The sequence below is a fragment of the Oryx dammah genome, unplaced genomic scaffold (assembly GCF_014754425.2).
Source record: "Oryx dammah isolate SB20612 unplaced genomic scaffold, SCBI_Odam_1.1 HiC_scaffold_16, whole genome shotgun sequence".
Taxonomy (NCBI): domain Eukaryota; kingdom Metazoa; phylum Chordata; class Mammalia; order Artiodactyla; family Bovidae; genus Oryx; species Oryx dammah.
In genome coordinates this window covers 17,932,854-17,951,312 of record NW_024070200.1, presented here as the reverse complement: position 1 = coordinate 17,951,312, position 18,459 = coordinate 17,932,854, and the positions used below count along the sequence as shown (strand labels likewise).

At 33.7% G+C, this 18,459-nt stretch overlaps 1 protein-coding gene across 2 annotated transcripts; it reads left to right on the top strand.

Moving 5' to 3' along the window:
- Positions 1–412: 412 nt before the first annotated feature.
- LRFN5 (leucine rich repeat and fibronectin type III domain containing 5) lies at positions 413–17,600 on the top strand. Of its 2 annotated transcripts, XM_040256703.1 has the most exons (4): positions 413–1,817; positions 4,509–5,215; positions 12,201–12,244; positions 17,217–17,600. In XM_040256703.1, the coding sequence occupies exons 1-4, from the start codon at positions 433–435 to the stop codon at positions 17,232–17,234; spliced, it is 2,154 nt and encodes a 717-aa protein (XP_040112637.1). In that variant the 5' UTR covers positions 413–432; the 3' UTR covers positions 17,235–17,600. The 2 variants fall into 2 exon arrangements, with proteins under 2 accessions (XP_040112637.1, XP_040112638.1); XM_040256704.1 differs by lacking the exon at positions 4,509–5,215 and having other exon boundaries at positions 419–1,817.
- The last annotated feature ends 859 nt before the right edge of the window (positions 17,601–18,459 follow it).

The window sequence follows — 18,459 nt, the reverse complement described above, 5'->3', positions numbered from 1 at the left end:
ATTGAAATACTTGCACACTGCTAAATATGTCTAAGCTTTTGAATTTACAAGATGTCTTTTAGGGGGTTAGTAGAAGTTTTCCTGATCCTCTGCCCTCCAGTCTGGGATGAATATCTCTTTTTTGTGAACCTATGGAGTACCCTGGGCATATTTCAAAAACAGCACTTAATCTATAGAATTATAATAATCTGTTGACTTTTTCATTTTCACCATTTGATTTTAAAACTCATGAGGTCATGAGTGGTATATTTTTATCCTAGTGTCTATATACTGACAATACAGAGTTAATATTTTTACTTGATTAAATAAGCAAATGAATAAATTTTAATTTGCATTAAAAAGATTAATTAGGAATATGAATTCTATTCAAATGATTGGGTGCTAAAACTGTATTCTGTGTCTTCTCTTACAGGCTCTTAAATCTGATCTACAATGGAAAAATTTCTTTTTTATCTGTTTTTCATTGGCATAGCAGTGAAAGCTCAGATCTGTCCGAAGCGCTGTGTCTGTCAGATTTTGTCTCCTAATCTTGCAACCCTTTGTGCCAAGAAAGGGCTTTTATTTGTGCCACCAAACATTGACAGAAGAACTGTGGAACTGCGTTTGGCAGACAATTTTGTTACAAATATTAAAAGGAAAGATTTTGCCAATATGACCAGCTTAGTGGACCTGACTCTGTCCAGGAATACAATAAGTTTTATTACACCTCATGCTTTTGCTGACTTGCGGAATCTGAGGGCATTGCATTTGAATAGCAACAGATTGACTAAAATTACAAATGACATGTTCAGTGGGCTTTCCAATCTCCATCACTTGATATTGAACAACAATCAGCTGACTTTAATTTCTTCTACAGCATTTGATGATGTCTTTGCCCTCGAAGAGCTGGATCTGTCATATAATAATTTAGAAACAATTCCATGGGATGCTGTTGAGAAGATGGTTAGCTTGCACACCCTCAGTTTGGACCACAATATGATTGATAACATTCCTAAGGGGACTTTCTCCCACTTGCACAAGATGACTCGGCTAGATGTAACATCAAATAAGTTGCAGAAGCTACCACCTGACCCTCTCTTTCAGAGAGCTCAGGTCCTAGCAACCTCAGGAATCATAAGCCCATCTACTTTTGCATTAAGTTTTGGCGGAAACCCTTTGCATTGCAATTGTGAGCTGCTGTGGTTGAGACGTCTATCCAGAGAAGATGACCTGGAGACCTGTGCTTCTCCGGCACTTTTAACTGGCCGCTATTTTTGGTCCATTCCTGAGGAAGAGTTTTTGTGTGAGCCTCCTCTCATTACTCGGCATACCCACGAGATGAGAGTTCTGGAGGGTCAAAGGGCAACCCTCAGGTGCAAAGCCAGGGGAGACCCCGAACCTGCAATTCACTGGATTTCTCCTGAAGGGAAGCTTATTTCAAATGCAACAAGATCTCTGGTGTATGACAATGGAACACTCGATATTCTTATAACGACTGTGAAGGATACAGGTGCTTTTACCTGCATTGCTTCCAATCCTGCTGGGGAGGCAACACAAACAGTAGATCTTCATATCATTAAGCTCCCTCACTTACTAAACAGTACGAACCATATCCACGAGCCTGATCCTGGTTCTTCAGACATCTCCACGTCTACTAAGTCAGGTTCTAATGCAAGCAGTAGTAACGGTGATACTAAAATGAGTCAAGATAAAATTGTGGTGGCAGAAGCAACGTCATCTACTGCACTACTTAAATTTAATTTTCAAAGAAATATCCCGGGAATACGTATGTTTCAAATCCAGTACAATGGTACTTATGATGACACCCTTGTTTACAGGTAAGTAAAAAATGAAGCCAGTTTTTATACTTGCCCTACATATTAGTGTAGGGCTTGATAAAATACTGCTGATTTTTTTAATTGGCAGTGCCACTCTCTGTTGTAGTTGAAATGCTCCATATTTTTAAGTATATCATGTAAGGCTCATGAAAGGTGAATACATGTGGGGAAATATTTTGAATGGTGTTATTTTCAGTGAGTTCAAATTTATTTTTAATATTATGCTTACCTACCTTCTTTCCCTCATCTAAGAGATGTGACTATCAGAGAACAAGATTGATTTATTTTAAAAATTCAAAAACATACCAGAACTTACACGTCCACATGAGTGTTCTTTCCTTCAAGGAAGTCCTGTTGGGAGGCTATACCATTATCCCAATAACGCTGCCATTGCTCAAAGCACTTTTGGAATTATCTTTAGAACCTTCGTCATACTATTTTGAATATCCTCAGTGGTGGCAAATCTTCGTCTTTTGAGGGTGAATTTGAAATTTGGAAACAAGCAAAAGCCATTTGGAGCCAAGTCTTGTGAATAAGGTGGGTGATCAAGATGGGTATTGCCATTTTTGGTCAGAAATAGGATGTAACTATAAAATAATGAGACTGATTTTTTGACTGGTTGAGTTATGTGTGTGTGTGGTGCTTCCTATACACTGGTTCTTAAGACAGTTCCAAAGAGAAAATTTATAAGTATTTTGAGCAGTGAATCAGTGGAGTTAAGTACTTAATCTCTGGGTAAGGACATTGGTGGAGAATTTGCAGCTGGCTTAAAGAATTTCTGGTATGTTTTCTGAAGTTCAGCCTCATTGATTTATAGTCACATCTGGTCCAGTTTTCAGTTGGAAATATACATTTTTACCTTTTCATATAATTTCACTCGTGATTAGACTACTATTACTCCTAGGAAATGAGGAAAAATTATGGCTTTAAAACACATATGTATACAGGTATATATGTGTGTGTGTGTATATGTATATATATAGTCTTTAAGCTTTTCTGAAATCAAATCAGTTGTTACACACCCAGATGAATTCTTGAAGATAATTTGATTTTCACTTATCTATGGAAATGAGAGAATTTTTTTTTTTTTTAATTAGCATGGGCTGGTAGGAAAAAACAAAACTGATCTAACTAGCCATGTGACCAATCCTGGGCAAGGTTTGGCTGAGTTTTAATTTTCTCATCTTTAAAAGGAAGAGATTAGAGCAAATGTTTTCTAATATCTCTCTCATCACTAAATATACAGGGATATAGACTATGATGCATGTATATTAGCACAAACTAGTTTACTGTAGTCATACTCAGCTTTTCACTTAGGCTGTGGGTCATTTAACCCATAGTCAAAGATGAGCATATACTCCTACCCCTTTCTTACCTGTAGCTGCTAAATAGTCTGTATACTTTAAACATTAGCTCTGTGAAATAGGTCAGTTTCTGTTTTCCAAATTCTAAGATTTTAATCCTGCCATGACAAGTAAATTCTCTATGACCCTGAGGAAAGGGCTTGAATTCCTGACCCTAATGTTTATCACGTGTATAGAAGTGATAATGCCTGCCTCATACTGTCCTTGTAAAAGGACATATAATAATAATAATAATAATAATAATACATATAAAGTGCTTAGTAATTCTCATTTTTACTAGTAATTACTCTCACTAGTAATTCTCTAGTATTTCTCATGCACTCACTAAATGGTAGTGATTTCAACAAATACATACTCTGACCTAAAATTTTCTTGGTACATTTAGAACACATTGTTTAGATATAACAGATTAGCATTGCCAAGTCTTGAAATTTCTCAAACTCTTACAGAGAAAAAATAGAGTTTCAAGCCTTTTTTCCAAATTAAATCTTAGTCATATATGGTTGCTATGGAGGAGAAAAAAGCAGTGGAGAATAGGATCCACAGAAGACTTTTGTGATACAATGGATCCAAAGATGTCTTAAACTTGTATCCACATTTATAGATCATGTTCTGAAAACAATTTCATAAGCCCACAATGAGGAAGATAAGGGATTTATGTTCTGGTTCAACAGTTCTGCCCTGTTCATGATTCTAGAATAATATTTCTCATATATTTTCATCAACCTCATTTAATAAATAGAAACATACTGGGACCCAAGTGTTGAAGATGTAAGAGGGGGTTGAATAAAGTACCTTAGTAATTATCTTAGTTATTAAAGATAGATTTACTGGGTACCATTCCATAGTAGCTTATAACTGATTTGGAAAATAAATACTCTGAATTGCATTTCCAATCTGGTTTCTAATGTGATTGTCAGTGTTTTCCCTTCCTTCAAATTGGCTTTTAGTCACAGAGGTGTTGTAAGTGCTAAATGGATTTGTTTAGTAGTCAGATAATGTCACAGTCACACCTTTCAAAAGCAATTTGTCATAAATGATTTTTTAGCAGTGGCTTTTATTAGGAGTTCTGCTTTGCCAAGCAATGTAATTAGTAAGCTTGTCAAGCCATGGTGCAGGCACCATTAATATAATGCAGAATGCAACAATGACTTTTCGCCATTTTAAGTGGGTAAATATGAGATCAGATCATTTTCTCATATTTCATATCTGTTATAAATGTGCTTATCTTAATGAGTACTGAAATGAAACAGAACTGAACTCATAATGACTCTGTGTGTATATCTGTTGTGTTTTTAATATTAACACAAATTCCATTGTCCCTCAGAATGATACCTCCTACGAGCAAAACTTTTCTTGTCAATAACCTGGCTGCTGGAACTACGTATGACTTGTGCGTCTTGGCAATATATGATGATGGCATCACTTCCCTCACTGCCACAAGAGTCGTGGGTTGCATCCAGTTTACTACGGAACAGGATTACGTGCGGTGCCATTTCATGCAGTCCCAGTTTCTGGGAGGCACCATGATCATTATTATTGGTGGAATCATTGTAGCATCTGTGCTGGTTTTCATCATCATTCTAATGATCCGGTATAAGGTTTGTAACAATAATGGGCAGCACAAGGTTACCAAGGTCAGCAACGTCTACTCTCAAACAAATGGGGCTCAAATACAAGGCTGCAGTGGGACGCTGCCCCAGTCTGTGTCCAAACAAGCCGTGGGGCACGAAGAGAATGCCCAGTGTTGTAAAGTTGCCAATGACAATGTGATACAACCGTCAGAAACGTGTTCAAGTCAGGACTCCTCTACCACTACCTCTGCTTTGCCTCCTACCTGGACTTCAAGCACGTCTGTGTCCCAAAAGCAGAAAAGAAAGACTGGCACAAAGCCAAGTGCTGAACCACAGAGTGAAGCGGTCACAAATGTTGAGTCCCAAAACGTGAACAGGAACAACTCAACTGCCTTGCCGTTAGCTAGTCGACCTCCCGATTCTGAGGGGCCCGCATCTAAAAGAGCACATTCAAAGCCAAGTAAGTTTCTCACTTTGCCTGCTGAGAGAGCCAGAGCAAGACACAGGTACTCCCTGAATGGAGAAATAAAGGAATACAATTGTTATATTAACTCACCGAACACCTGTGGACTGTTTTCTAAAAGAAGCATGTCTATGAATGCGATGTTAATTCAGTCCAGCAGTTCTGATGGGCATAGTGGAAAAGCAACTCTTTCAAATTCTGAGTGGATATTGGAAAGCACTGTGTAACCCATTATTTCTTTTTAATGAATTTTTTTTTTTCAAGAACTCACATAGGAAATTGGAATTTGACATGCCAGTCTTGTCTCTCTGATTCATGGCTAATAGAGCCATGGCATATAAACCCTATAAGGTATAGTTACTTCATACATACGTATATATGTGTGTATATATGTGTGTATATATACACACATATATATGTATATGAAGGTCATATATTTAAAATTGTTTAGGGAAAAAGCTGACAGCAGTGCCTTCCCCATTTTAGGATCGGCTTCCAGGTTCTGCAGTAGCAGACCACAAAATGAAAGTTGTCACAGGAAAAAAAGAAGTCTTGCATAAATAATTATATTTCCTCCAGTCTTACAAATTACCACCTATGGATGATTGATATTTTTCAATGAGTAGCTTGTATATTTTCTTTCAGTGACAGTGGCATTTGTTTTTAGGCAACTATTTTCAAGAACAACATTGTGTTGTTATGTTATTTATAATAAAATATTCAATTAAGTATACCCAGACAGTGGTAAAATAAGTTCCCTTCGAAACAACATTCTTAGTTCAGGTGCCTTAATGGTTCTGTGGCATTTCTCATCCACGACACTGCTTTTTCAGTGGGAAGCAGAACATGCAATTGATTTTTTCATTTGTCAAATAAAGTCAATTCAGTTTTAAGTCACAGGCCAGTTTTAAGTCATATGCATCTGCCTGGGAATATGAAGGTGTTTTCATTCATTCAGTACACATTTGCTGAATGACTGAACTTTATATTTTTCTTAATGCAAGTTAAATAGAGAGACAAAAATACAAAACTGCCTTTATCAAAGGGATATTTATTTTTATCACCAAGTAAAATAAAAATCTTCTAATGGAGTTCTTATTGTATTTATAAGCAATATAAAGTCATTGTTCATTAACTAGATAGTAGTTTTATTTTTCCCTTTTGCTCTGTAATTCTGAATTTGAATGTTTATCTCTTAGAGTAAATGTATTTATTATTTGAATCAAAACATGGTGAAATTTAATTAGAAATTATAAAGCTTAGTGGGAATCATTTAAAAAAGCATTTTTAATTTAGTCAGACAATAATATTGTTCCTTAATAATATGGCATTCTCGGACAGTCACTGAAATCAAGGTCTATAGAAAAAATGCTCTAACTACTCTTCAAAATGTCTACAATATTATATTGTAACCTGATGATGTTTTACTAAAGATCAGTAAATAGGGCTTTGCTGCTGCTGCTGCTAAGTCACTTCAGTCATGTCCAACTCTGTGCAACACCATAGACGGCAGCCCACCAGGCTCTCTGCAGGCAAGAACACTGGAGTGGGTTGCCATTTCCTTTCCAATGCATGAAAGTGAAAAGTGAAAGGGAAGTCGCTCAGTCGTGCCTGACTCTTAGCGACCCCATGGACTGCAGCCCACCAGGCTCCTCCATCCATGGGGTTTTCCAGGCAAGAGTACTGGAGTGGGGTGCCATTACCTTCTCCAAAATAGAGCTTTAGGTTTTTTAAATTATTATTGTTGCTTTTTTTTGTTGTTTGTTTAGTTGTTGTTTTTTTTTTTGAGAATATGAATCATGTGGGAAACTTGCACAAAAAAATTTTAGCCATAACATAATAAGATATGTACTTCATATAAAGTATTCCCTGGAAGTAAGTTAAAGACAGAGTATAAATTTATTAACTCTTTCAGATTACTTGAAATACTGTTTAAAACACAGGTGAGGAATGTCATCATTAGTTTAATTTCCTCTTGCTGGAAACATTTATAAACTTTAAGTCACATGCATCTGCCTGAACATATGAAGGTGTTTTGACTTTACCAAGGCACATTTTATACATAATATATCGTGATGACATTAAAAAGTGAATTAGGTTAAAGCTCTTAGAGCTTTCTGAGTTAGTCTTTAAAAAATTGGTCTAACAGGTTTCACTACTTTAGGTGTTTCCTAAATGTCTTCTATGCCCTGCTTCTTTTTCTAAAGTTTGTCTTTCCCACCTCTAAAATGTAATTGGCCTTCTTGGGTCAGGAATACAGCTCTTGTGAGTAATAAATTATATCACTGTGTGAAATTATTTTGTAAAATCAAAGCATTGCTCAAAGTGAAATGTATTTTCAACACTATTCTGTAATAATGCACTAATTTCAACTAACCAGTTTTAGTTATCATCAATTACTTATTTCTTCACAAAGCACTGATTGACAAAAAGCATATTATTTTTCCCTTTCCTAACTTATGCCTTCATGGTTTTAAAAATATCCTGAATATACAAAAATTTTTCAAAACTTAAAGAAATGAACCCCCAAACAAGGTTGTGGTCAAGGTGGTGCTGCAATCACGCAAAACAGGCAGCAGCTTAGTGTATCTACTCCAAGATACCAATTAACTTATTTTCTATTTTCCAGTTGTTTGCATTTTTTAAAATCAATTTTCCTGCTTATGTTTCTAATGGAACTTTAATTGAATATCTTTTATTTCTCATAAACATTTAGAATGACATAATACCTAACCATGTGAAATTTATTCTCTTTGTCTAAAGCCATTGAAACTATTTAAATTGTTATTGCTCTTACAAGACTGTTTTTAGGGTGAATTAACCAAATGCTTGAACAGTTATTCTGGAAATGATAAGAAGGCCTGTGTTCCTGTCTTTTAAAAGGTTTTATTTGAACAAACGATGTGAGCAAAATTTAGCGTATCAAGAGGGTCAGATGTTACTTGGTTTTGTTCATAAGTATATGAAAATGTTTTGCTCAGGACCGTTTCAGTGTGAAGTGGCTGAAAGATAAATCCTTGGGAAGGTTGGGGTTGATTAAAGATACCTGGTATAATATCTTAAACACAGTAGTTATTTGGATGAATGAATGAGCAAATGGATAGATGAATTAGTAAGTGAATGGAGCCAGGGAAGAAGGCTCAGTATTCAGAATTTTAATTAATTAGCATAATAATTTGTGATCCAGATAATATATTACTATAAGCAAGAAATTCTGTCCCTCTTGTTTTTCTTTGTGTCATTTCTTACATTCCTTATTTTAACCAACTTCATATATGTGATCCATAGCATATGGTTTTGGTGTTCGTTGTTGCTGACTGTGTATAGGCTGTATATGTTGTTTTTGCTTCTCTGTTCTTAATTATTTTTCTTTAATTTTTAGCCATTTTATGCTATGGTTTCAGCTTGTTCACGAACAAACTGACAAATAATATATTTACAGATATTTACTCTAAACATTTCTTAAATTTTATGTATTCCTGTGTTACTTTTTGTTTTGGATAATTGTCCTCCAATTTGAAAATGTCAAACCACTATTAAAATAGGCCTTTATTGAAAAAAGTATACATAACGATTGTGTTCCATAAAGGAATAATGAAACATTCAAAGCAACTTCAAAATCCTAAAAAGAAACAAACCTTGGTTTGATGAATATCATTTACTTTTATCTTGCAAATAGATTTACACAGAGGTGCATTAAATATGATAATTTTAAATTTGATATAGTAACACCTTTGCTGAAGACAGTGTATTTTATACATTTTTGAATAGTTGAGGTCACAGTAAGCTTTTTTATGCTTTTAGGCACTTGATTTTAGCTGCTTTGCTAAAATAGTCTACTAAAAAAGCTTTAGAATATAAGTTTTTGAGCTTTTGTGAGCTACCTGTAGATTCAACACTTTTACTATCTGAATGATACATACTTTCTCCACAGGAATTTAAAGCATTTTTAAAAATTAAGTGTCTTCCACCTGTCCACAGGAATCTCTTATCTTTTTTCCATGAAGTATTGGAATGGCCAAAATGTTTATTCAGTTTTTCGCTTAAGATAGTATGGAATCACCTGAATGAATCTTTCGGCCAACCCAACATTTTCTGGTTAACCTTAAAGCCTCGAAAAGTACTTCCAAATTAAATTTTAACTATTTTAATTGCTTGTATTACTAAAAAGAAATTAATATTTCATTTATGAAACTAACACATTGGTAAAAAATTACCACAAAATTCACATCAATAGCCTTTTACTTCCTAAAATTTAATATTTCCTCCTATGTTTATTCACAATAACAAACTTAAAAACAATCATTAACATCCCAATAGTTTAAAATTTTTAAATTCATAAAGTGTCTTACTCTACAAGAATTGCAAAGGTAAATGGGCATTTTTTTCAAAGAAAACTGCAGATATGAGTCCATTTTCTTCTTGGTGTGGCAGGATTCCAATTCCATTTTATAATGCTATGCAAGCAGTGCTCATTAATATTAGACAAAGTGAAGCTGTACTCTCTTCCCCTTGCTTAAACTTCTCTTGAGTCTCAGGAAGAGTCCAGTCTTTCCACTTCAACAGTGTGGCAGATGCTTGTGTGTGTGTGTGTGTGTGTGTGTGTGTGTGTGTGAAGTGTTTGGGGAAAGGATTTAAGGGGCATCAGATGGAAAAAGGATTATTTTTCTTATCCTCCTCCTCAGTTGGTAATAAAACATAATAATAACAATGACAATATTAATAAAAATGATAATTCACCTTATAACGTTTGTGAGTTAAATGTTAGCTGAGGTAAATTTATGGATAAAAATTATCTCACTTTTCAAATTTCCCAAAGCAAAGCGAAAACAACCAAAATTAGTGACTGGAATTTTGTAATAGTTTCAGAGCTCTGTCTTTCAGATCACTCAGTTCTTTCCCTCCCATGCTAGATAAATTTACTTGCTGGGATTACAAATACAATTGGTTTTATCTGATTTGTGTTTGTTTTTTTTTTTGCAACAGAAAGCAACCCTCTTGTAGCAGTACAGAATAAAGAATGGTAAACACATTACAGGGATCAAGTCATCCTAAACACATGGAATTATCTGAAGAGGGGCATAGACACTAACAGTTCTGGGAATAAAATTACCTCTTTAAGATAATGTTAATACATCTGTAATTTCATCAAATATTACAAATACTCAACACAACAAAAATACTCAGTGTACCATTGTCTTCTGATTTGTTTCAGCTATTTCAAAGTTAAAATTTAGGATAATTACAGTATTTTAAAGTTTAAGTAATCTAAAGTTACCATCAAGCGAAATATATATGCTACATATGCATATATGTCTACATACATTTTTTATATATATGTGTGCAGATATGTATCTGCACACATATACTTAACCCTTTTAGATTGTAAATTTGATTCCTACTGTAATTAATGTAATAAGATTAGATTTAAGTGGTCCAGCTATCAGAGAACTTCTCCCAGAACAGCTGTCCAAACTATACTTGTTATCTATCAGATTACAATGGATTATAAACTCTAGCACAAATATATTTTTCTGAACATCTGAATGACAAGCATCTAAACAGTTGATCTAGTTCATTCTTCTCGAATAGCTGACTATTACAGTTCATGAATTTTAAAACAACAAGAAAATTATCTTCAAATGCATTTGGGGGAAAGCCGTGAAGTCTCTTTCATGTTTGAAACTGGATGTACATTTATTCTTGCCTGAGACTTGAACTAGACATTTATTGTGATTCTGCCCCCAAAATACATCCCTGCATTCTAAGTCGCTTCAGTCATGTCTGACTCTGCAACCCCGTGGACTTTACCCTAGGCTCCTCTATCCATGTGGTTCTTCAGGCAAGACTACTGGAGTGGGTTGCCATGTCCTCCTCCCGGGGATCTTCCCAATCCAGGGATCAAACCCACTTCTCTTTTGTCTCCTGCTTTGACAGGAGGGTTCTTTACCACTGTTGCCACCTGGGAAGCCCAAAATGTGTCCAATAAATAATTATTCTAATAACATGAAGGGGCTTATGAAATATATTCTGGGGGCTCTACCATAATATAATTTCCTAATTTTTTTTTTCTGTATAATACAAACAATTGCTTTCATGTAAAACCTAATCTCCAGAGATCATTGCACATTTTTATGAATATTTATGCTGGAGGTTTTATCAAAAAATTGTTTTGTACTATTCTCATCACAGTCACCTGTGAGCACTTAGAATGACATATTCCTCAGACACCTGATTTTTTCTTATACTTTGTCCCTTCTTAAAACTAGAGTATTGACTTTAAAATGCGACATTTGGGAAATAAATAGAATATGTACTCTACAGGGCTAATTAATGGTGTTAAGCATTTGTAGCCAATTGGAATATGCGTATGGATATTTAAAGGCAGAATGTTTGCATTTAGAACATTACTGTTCCATATAAAGACATGGTTTTATATAAATATAAATGGTACTTGGCAAAGCATGCTATTATCTTTGGGATTATTGAATAATGGTTTATATTGTAAATGATTATTTTATACATAGTGTATAAAATAAGAAAAAACTACATTTCCTGCTCTGGATTGTTTTCCTTGATATATCTTTCCATATTAATCATATGCAGCTCTGTGGTTGAAGTTAACTTTTGAGTAAGAAAAACGAATAGAAGCCCAATTTTCTCATTAAACTCTTGCAGGAAAAAGTGCATTCCATAATTACATAAAAGTGCATTCCATGGATAATTACTCATTTTAGTAACTAGAACAATATTTTTGAAAATTCTGCCTTTATGGTATTATGTATCAGGGAATAGCCATAGAGAACTATAAAGTATTATAAACGTCAATTATAATTAACCCAAAAACTAGTGAGTTATTACAAAAAAGAAGTGTAGATAAACCTTTGTTAAGATGAATCTTACCAAGATTTCAATGAGAAGTATTATAAGATCTGTTTCATAAAAAATGAATTGTTTATGACGCTGAAAATTTTATTCCCAGATGCTTTGCCGACTAATGTTGACCAGATTGTCCAGGAAACACAGGTGAGATTCTTGTTATCTGTCACATGCTTCAGTACTTAAGTGGGTATATTATTTTATAAATGAATTTTTAATTTTTGTTTTGCTAGTTTATGCAAGTTGTTGACATTTTCCATTAAAACTTACTCAATGCTCAATGGTAAACCCTGAAGTTCAGTTTGGTTAAATGAATTTCCAGTTCCTAAATTTAGACAGATTTTTGGTTAACTGAATATTTTTGATTCGTATTGTAAGAATGAAGGGAATACCAATGTAATTTTTGAGTCACTTTTGTAGTCACGCATGGTATCATGTGTACTTTTATAAATATTTCTAAACGTGAAGACAGTAGCTTGATAGGAATATATTCACTCATATCCTTGACCTCCACATAGTAGAAGCTGAGATGATGTATTGTGCTTCACTGAAAGTGGATGAACAGAAGTGTTTCACTGTTATCTAAAATGAATGTAGCCACTATAAAATGGAGCAAAAGACTATTCATGAAATATTCATGGTATTCCTTCTGTCAGCAGCCAATTACTCTTCTTGATTTTCTTTTCTTTTCCTTTTTTTTTTTTTTGGAAGTTTCAAATGAGTATTTGATTCCTGCATTTTAATTGGATCAGAAAGTGTGTTTCCAGAGCAAAATGATATTTTAGCAATCTGTTCAAACAGCTGGATGCATCAGCCATTTGCTTAAGATTTGGCACAGGAAAAAAAAAAAAACCTCTGCTTTTAAAGGTTCATAGAAAAAGTCATTGATTTATTTGTTGATAGTAAAAATAAGGATTTTTTTTTTAACCATTTCTTATTTAAAAGATAACAATCACTTGGACTATCATTAAGGGTTTCCCCTGAAGAATTCTATCCCAAATCAAACAAAACATTTTCCATGCATCATTTCTTAATTGAAATTAGAATTACATTCCTAAGTTGCAAAAAAATGAACAGATGGCTCACTGGAAACAATCAGTAGCAGAGGGTCTTTCATGTACTTGGTGTTACTAGAACTGAACTGACCTGCATGAAGGGGCCTCAGTTTTCTACCACCTTCCCTTCCTTTCTTTCCTCTTCTGTTATTCCTTCCCTCTCTCCCCCATATTTGATTTGAAAATGTTGAATTATCATGCAACTTTGGACACTCAGCTGTTCTGAAAGAGAATATCCATAGAAAGGGTTTAAAAAGTCAGGGTTTCTCTATGAGAAGCATGATCCAGGATGGGGCTAACTCTACCAAGAGTTGATAGGAAAGTCAATCTGGTCATCTTTCAATTACCAACTGAAGCAATTTCTCAAGTATTCATTTTTCATGGGGCATGTTACATATCATTGTGTTTATCTCTTTATTTTACCACAGTGTTAGAAGTCAAATTTAGAGAAAAGTAGTCTCCTTGGGAATTTATGTGCTACTCAAGATAGCAAAAGGTTTGCCAATGTGATAAGTATGTAAGATTTCTAATAATGACTTCTCTGTGCTAAAATAATATTAATTTGAGAACTTTGGAAAATAGAGTTTAAAATAAAAAATATATATATAAATCTGTCATAACCCACCACCCAGACATAAATACTACTGTCGTGCATGGTCTTTCAGTGATTTGTCAATTCTGTATGTAGTAAATTTTTATGTACATATGTATGTTTGTATTAGATTTCATATGTAGGATATGTCACCTACTTTTAAAATTTTATGCTGAGTCTTCCTTTGTTGAAACATAATGTCATAGCAACTTTCTTTCCATGCTTTGGGTATTTTTTTTTTTCTTTCTACAAGCATTAGCAAGAAAAATAAACCCTCAGGCAAGGAAGAGTTTTAACAAAATTTGGTGGCAATACATCATTTACTCACCACCCAATTTCCTGCTACATTTCTGTTATCAGATTTAAGTCACCATATGACCTCAGTGTAACTATTCTTGGTATTTGATAAATGATTCCTGCAACAGCAGGCCTATCATTTCTGCAGCTGTCAGCACAACCAAGCAGCGATGCCCCTGTGAAGAGATTGTGACCCATGGGTTCTGAGTCTTCTCACGGCCTTTCACACTGTCGGCGCCCCTTCACCTTGTGAATGAAACGAGGTAGAGAGCTGGCAGAGACTCTTTGTGCTCATAGTTTCTTCTTCTTCTTCTTTTTTTTTTCCTGGCTGGCAGTGGAGGGTGCTAGTGGGATGAAGAAGATTATACAATTTTAGCTTACGTTTATATTTCCTGCAGGATGTTAACATACATGTCTTTTTCTGCCCAGTGGCAAAATGTATTTCCCAATCATTGGCCTATTGCATTAAACTTAATTAAAATGTCCCTTAGTATACAGACAATAACATAAGCCAAAAAAAAAAGAAGAAACTTGATACATTTTTTTAATTTAAAAAGATATTTCCTAGGTGACAGTATTAAACTGATTATACCACAATCCCTAACATAGCATCAAGCTCTCGTAGGAAGGAGCAGAGAAGGTGGAAATGTTTTGCCCCGTCATGGGTTTGGGTGCTCTTCTTCACACTGAGGTAACTGCTAAGATGACTGTTTTTCTGTGATTTATTTCATTTCCATTAGAATATGTCTGGTGTCAATTTTATTCCTTAAGACCTTTCTTATATGTGAATAGAAACAGAGTGAACTTAAAATATTCAATGTAACACATACAACCCTTCTATAATAAACCATAAGATTCCAATTACACTAAGATGAATTGAGAGCAAAGGGGAAAGGAATCATTGGCAGAATCAGTGATAATTACTCTGTAAGTAAATAGGCACATATAAATTAGCCTTGTGTTTGAAAATATCATTATGCTTAAAATGAATCAGGTAGAAAAATTGATATGATGTGTTTGGCAGTTAAGTAAGAACAGTTAATTTGCTTGCATTTATACTGAAAATGCCTTTAAGTAAAAAAATAATAATAATAAGTATTTCTTGTATTCAGACCAACAAATGTGTGTTTTGTGTGTGTGTGTTTCAGTATGTACAGTAGATGCCACTATTCTGTGACTGCTTGTACCAGTCTTTAAGATAGTTGTTTCCTGGTTTCAATATATTTGATTTTTGCTCTTTCTTTTTAGTATATATCAATCAAAGTATTTTTTAAAAAACTTAAACTTTGTCATAAAATCTCTGCTACAGATGCAGTAACCATGAAGAGTCCAGTTCTTTTAGACAGACTATTAATACATAAGTGCATGAAAAGCTACTAGTGTTGATTAGAAATAAACAGCAGTATTAAAATAACTGTGGAAAAACACTTTGGAAAACATGTGAATGAAGAACCAAGCAGCAAAGCAAATATGTGTATATGATTCGATGTCCTTCCAATGTTCTTTTTCTAAGCAAGAATGACCAATATAAAATGCTTGGTTCTGTGATACTCTATGATATTCCCTTCAAGTAAATTTTAAAAAGAGTAAGAGAATAGGCACTTAGTAAGAAACATTTAACTTTTTTGACAATAATTAAACCATACTTTTTGACATATTTATTTGAACATTATAGGAAAACAGAAAAAATATATATAGAACCCTAGTGTCAGTAATAACCTTTAGAACTCATTTCCTTCTTTTTAGATGCCCTGACTAGAGATGAAAAACCTTTCATAGGTCTTAATTACATTAAGAATAAGAGTAATAACAGTTTCCCAAATCCATTCGATGTCAGTTTGCTTTTTCTTCTTTTAATGTTGAGGTAGCCTTAATTTCTCCTTTTATTTGTAAGACTATTAATAAGACTGAAGTGTTTTGCAGCCTACCCTTTCACTGTCACATGAGGACCGTTGACCAAACATCCTGAACCTACCCCCACAGTATATTCATTTCTTATAACATTTTATCATAATTACTATAGTCTATCTTGTTTTTCCTTTGTGATACTCTAGTAATATTTGTCCCATATTTCAATATTTATGGAATAATTATGAGTTTGTTTATTAATAAGTAAAAAGGGTTACTTTGAATCTCACCTATAAAATTTTTATTCAGCCTCATATCATGTCATCATTTCAATAATGGCAGATTCAGGGCAGACCAATTCATGTCCTCATTCCCAAATGTGATTGCTATTTCCTAATCAGCAAAATTAGCATCTTATTTATAAACCATTATTCCACAGTTTGTTAATAATGATATTATATGTAGTTGTTCTTGAATGGAAAGGAGAAAAATTACTTCAATTTCATATTATGAAATCCTATATTTTTCAAAATTTTTTTCCATCTTTAAAAATATAGAATTTATAGGTATATTTTAAAGCCATGAGTCCTGAGAAGCCATTCATTAGAAAAAAATATTTTCACAGTTTATTTAAATGTTTTTAATGATTTTGTATGATTTTCTTTCAAAATCATATTAACTGTGAAATTCCTTTGCTTGCGAATAAATGTCAGTTTTCACATTTATTTTATTTGTCCTGTAGGTGAAGAACTAATTAATAAAGAAAAACTAATAGTCTTCACTATATTAAATGTGTAATTAAATTTTATAAAACCTTAATATGACACAAAGCTTCCAAAAGAATATATTAAAAAGTAGAGATCACTTAAGTTTTAGATGTGATGAACAAATTTGATCTAAAATATTCATATTTTAAAAATCAGTTTGAATATTTGTTAAAACCTGAATGGCATGTATTAATGAATAAAATCTTTTTTTTAATCTTGAGGATATAAATGTGAAAATCAAAGCAATGAAGAATGCCATTCCTCAGTTTTGGTTCTGAGTTGCATAACTATTGAGTCTTAATACATTTAGGTTCCTTTCTAAAATAAAATTTTTAAAAATATATTCAACAATTTGAAGTTACCAAGAAACATTTTAAGAGCTGATGTGCATGTCTAAGTAGCATCCAGATGTATACCTAGTATTGTTCAGCAATAAGTTCCTGCCTGGTTGCTTACAGTTCAGTAACTTCTAGATTGCTAGCAAAATAATCTTATTAGCTATGTGTTTTCTTTTTTTCTTTCTTTTTTTTTTTTTTCTTTTTCTTTTTCTTTCATTTCAGAGGCTGGAGTTAATCTGAAGAGCACCACTTCTCTCTCTCCTGAAAAAAATTGCTACTGATATTTTTACTGGATAAAATTTAAAAATCGTTCAATTCACAAAGGCTTATTGTTGAACTGGTATCCTAGAAGAAATTGTCCACAGGAGCCGAAGCAGAAGTCTCTGATGCCGCTAAACTGGCTCTATCAGACCATGGTTCATCCCCTTTTAAAACCAAATTTTTTTTTCTTCTGGCCTACAAGTATTTTTTTCAAAGAAGGAAAGAAAAAAAGCCTGCATTGGCATCGAGTTCTGTATCAATCCATGTTACATTGCCATCCATGATTTAAGACTGTAGAATCTTGAATAATCTATATCACTTTAACAAATAAATGTTTTACTATGACAGAATCTGCACATTGCCTGATTTGTGGAAACCTCAATTGCTTCAAGTGTGAATGGTGAAGTGATAATGGTAGGATCTAACAATACTATTTTACATCTATGTAGTACAAAACCTTAAGGGATCACAAATTGCTTTATAATACTGGAACTAGTTCTTCCATGACTAATGTGCACCCACTTCTATGGGAGGGCTGTACAGCTATTTAAACAGCTTTATGAAAATTTTTATTCTTCAGTGTAACAGAAAGGGAAGACATATCTTCTACTGGAATTTCAGAAAGTATCAAGGTAGGTGTATTGTAATTAATCCAAATTGATTCATTGCTTTTCTGGAGAGCAAAGGTAGAGATTTTAATAATTTTAGGTCTTATGTTTCATTATAAATGCCCATTTCTCCAGTTTTCCATTGGCTATATATATATAAACTCTAGTTTACATTTTTAAAAATTTACTTAAAACTAAAAAATCTAGAAAACTGTCTTTGGAAAATGTAGGGTAATCTGTTAACCATTCCACATCTCTTAGGCTGTTAAAAATATCCAGCTATCTAAAGAGAAGTTACAAAATGTCAGTCATAAGGTGGCACTTAGAATCTGTGCTCAGGAACCTAACTACACTAGACATGAAACCTGTGCATACACACACACGCTAAGGTACTGCCAGACACACACACTGCACAACTAAAACAAAGTAACATCTTTGAGATGCAATGTAGTTAGTTTGTGACTTTGGACAACTGACTTCATTCTCTGTTTCCTGACAACTCAAATACCCAGAGCAATCCTGTTTACATGTGTGTACGTGTATATATGCATGGATAAATATTTATGGTGACAAAAAGGAGACAATTTGGACAATAA

Bases quoted from the DNA above. Each gene is read 5' to 3' on its own strand.
- LRFN5 (XM_040256703.1), top strand. From the start codon at position 433: ATGGAAAAATTTCTTTTTTATCTGTTTTTCATTGGCATAGCAGTGAAA. The intron at 1,818-4,508 runs GTAAGTAAAAAA...ATTGTCCCTCAG, and splicing joins GATGACACCCTTGTTTACAG to AATGATACCTCCTACGAGCA. The intron at 5,216-12,200 runs GTAAGTTTCTCA...TTTTATTCCCAG, and splicing joins AAGAGCACATTCAAAGCCAA to ATGCTTTGCCGACTAATGTT.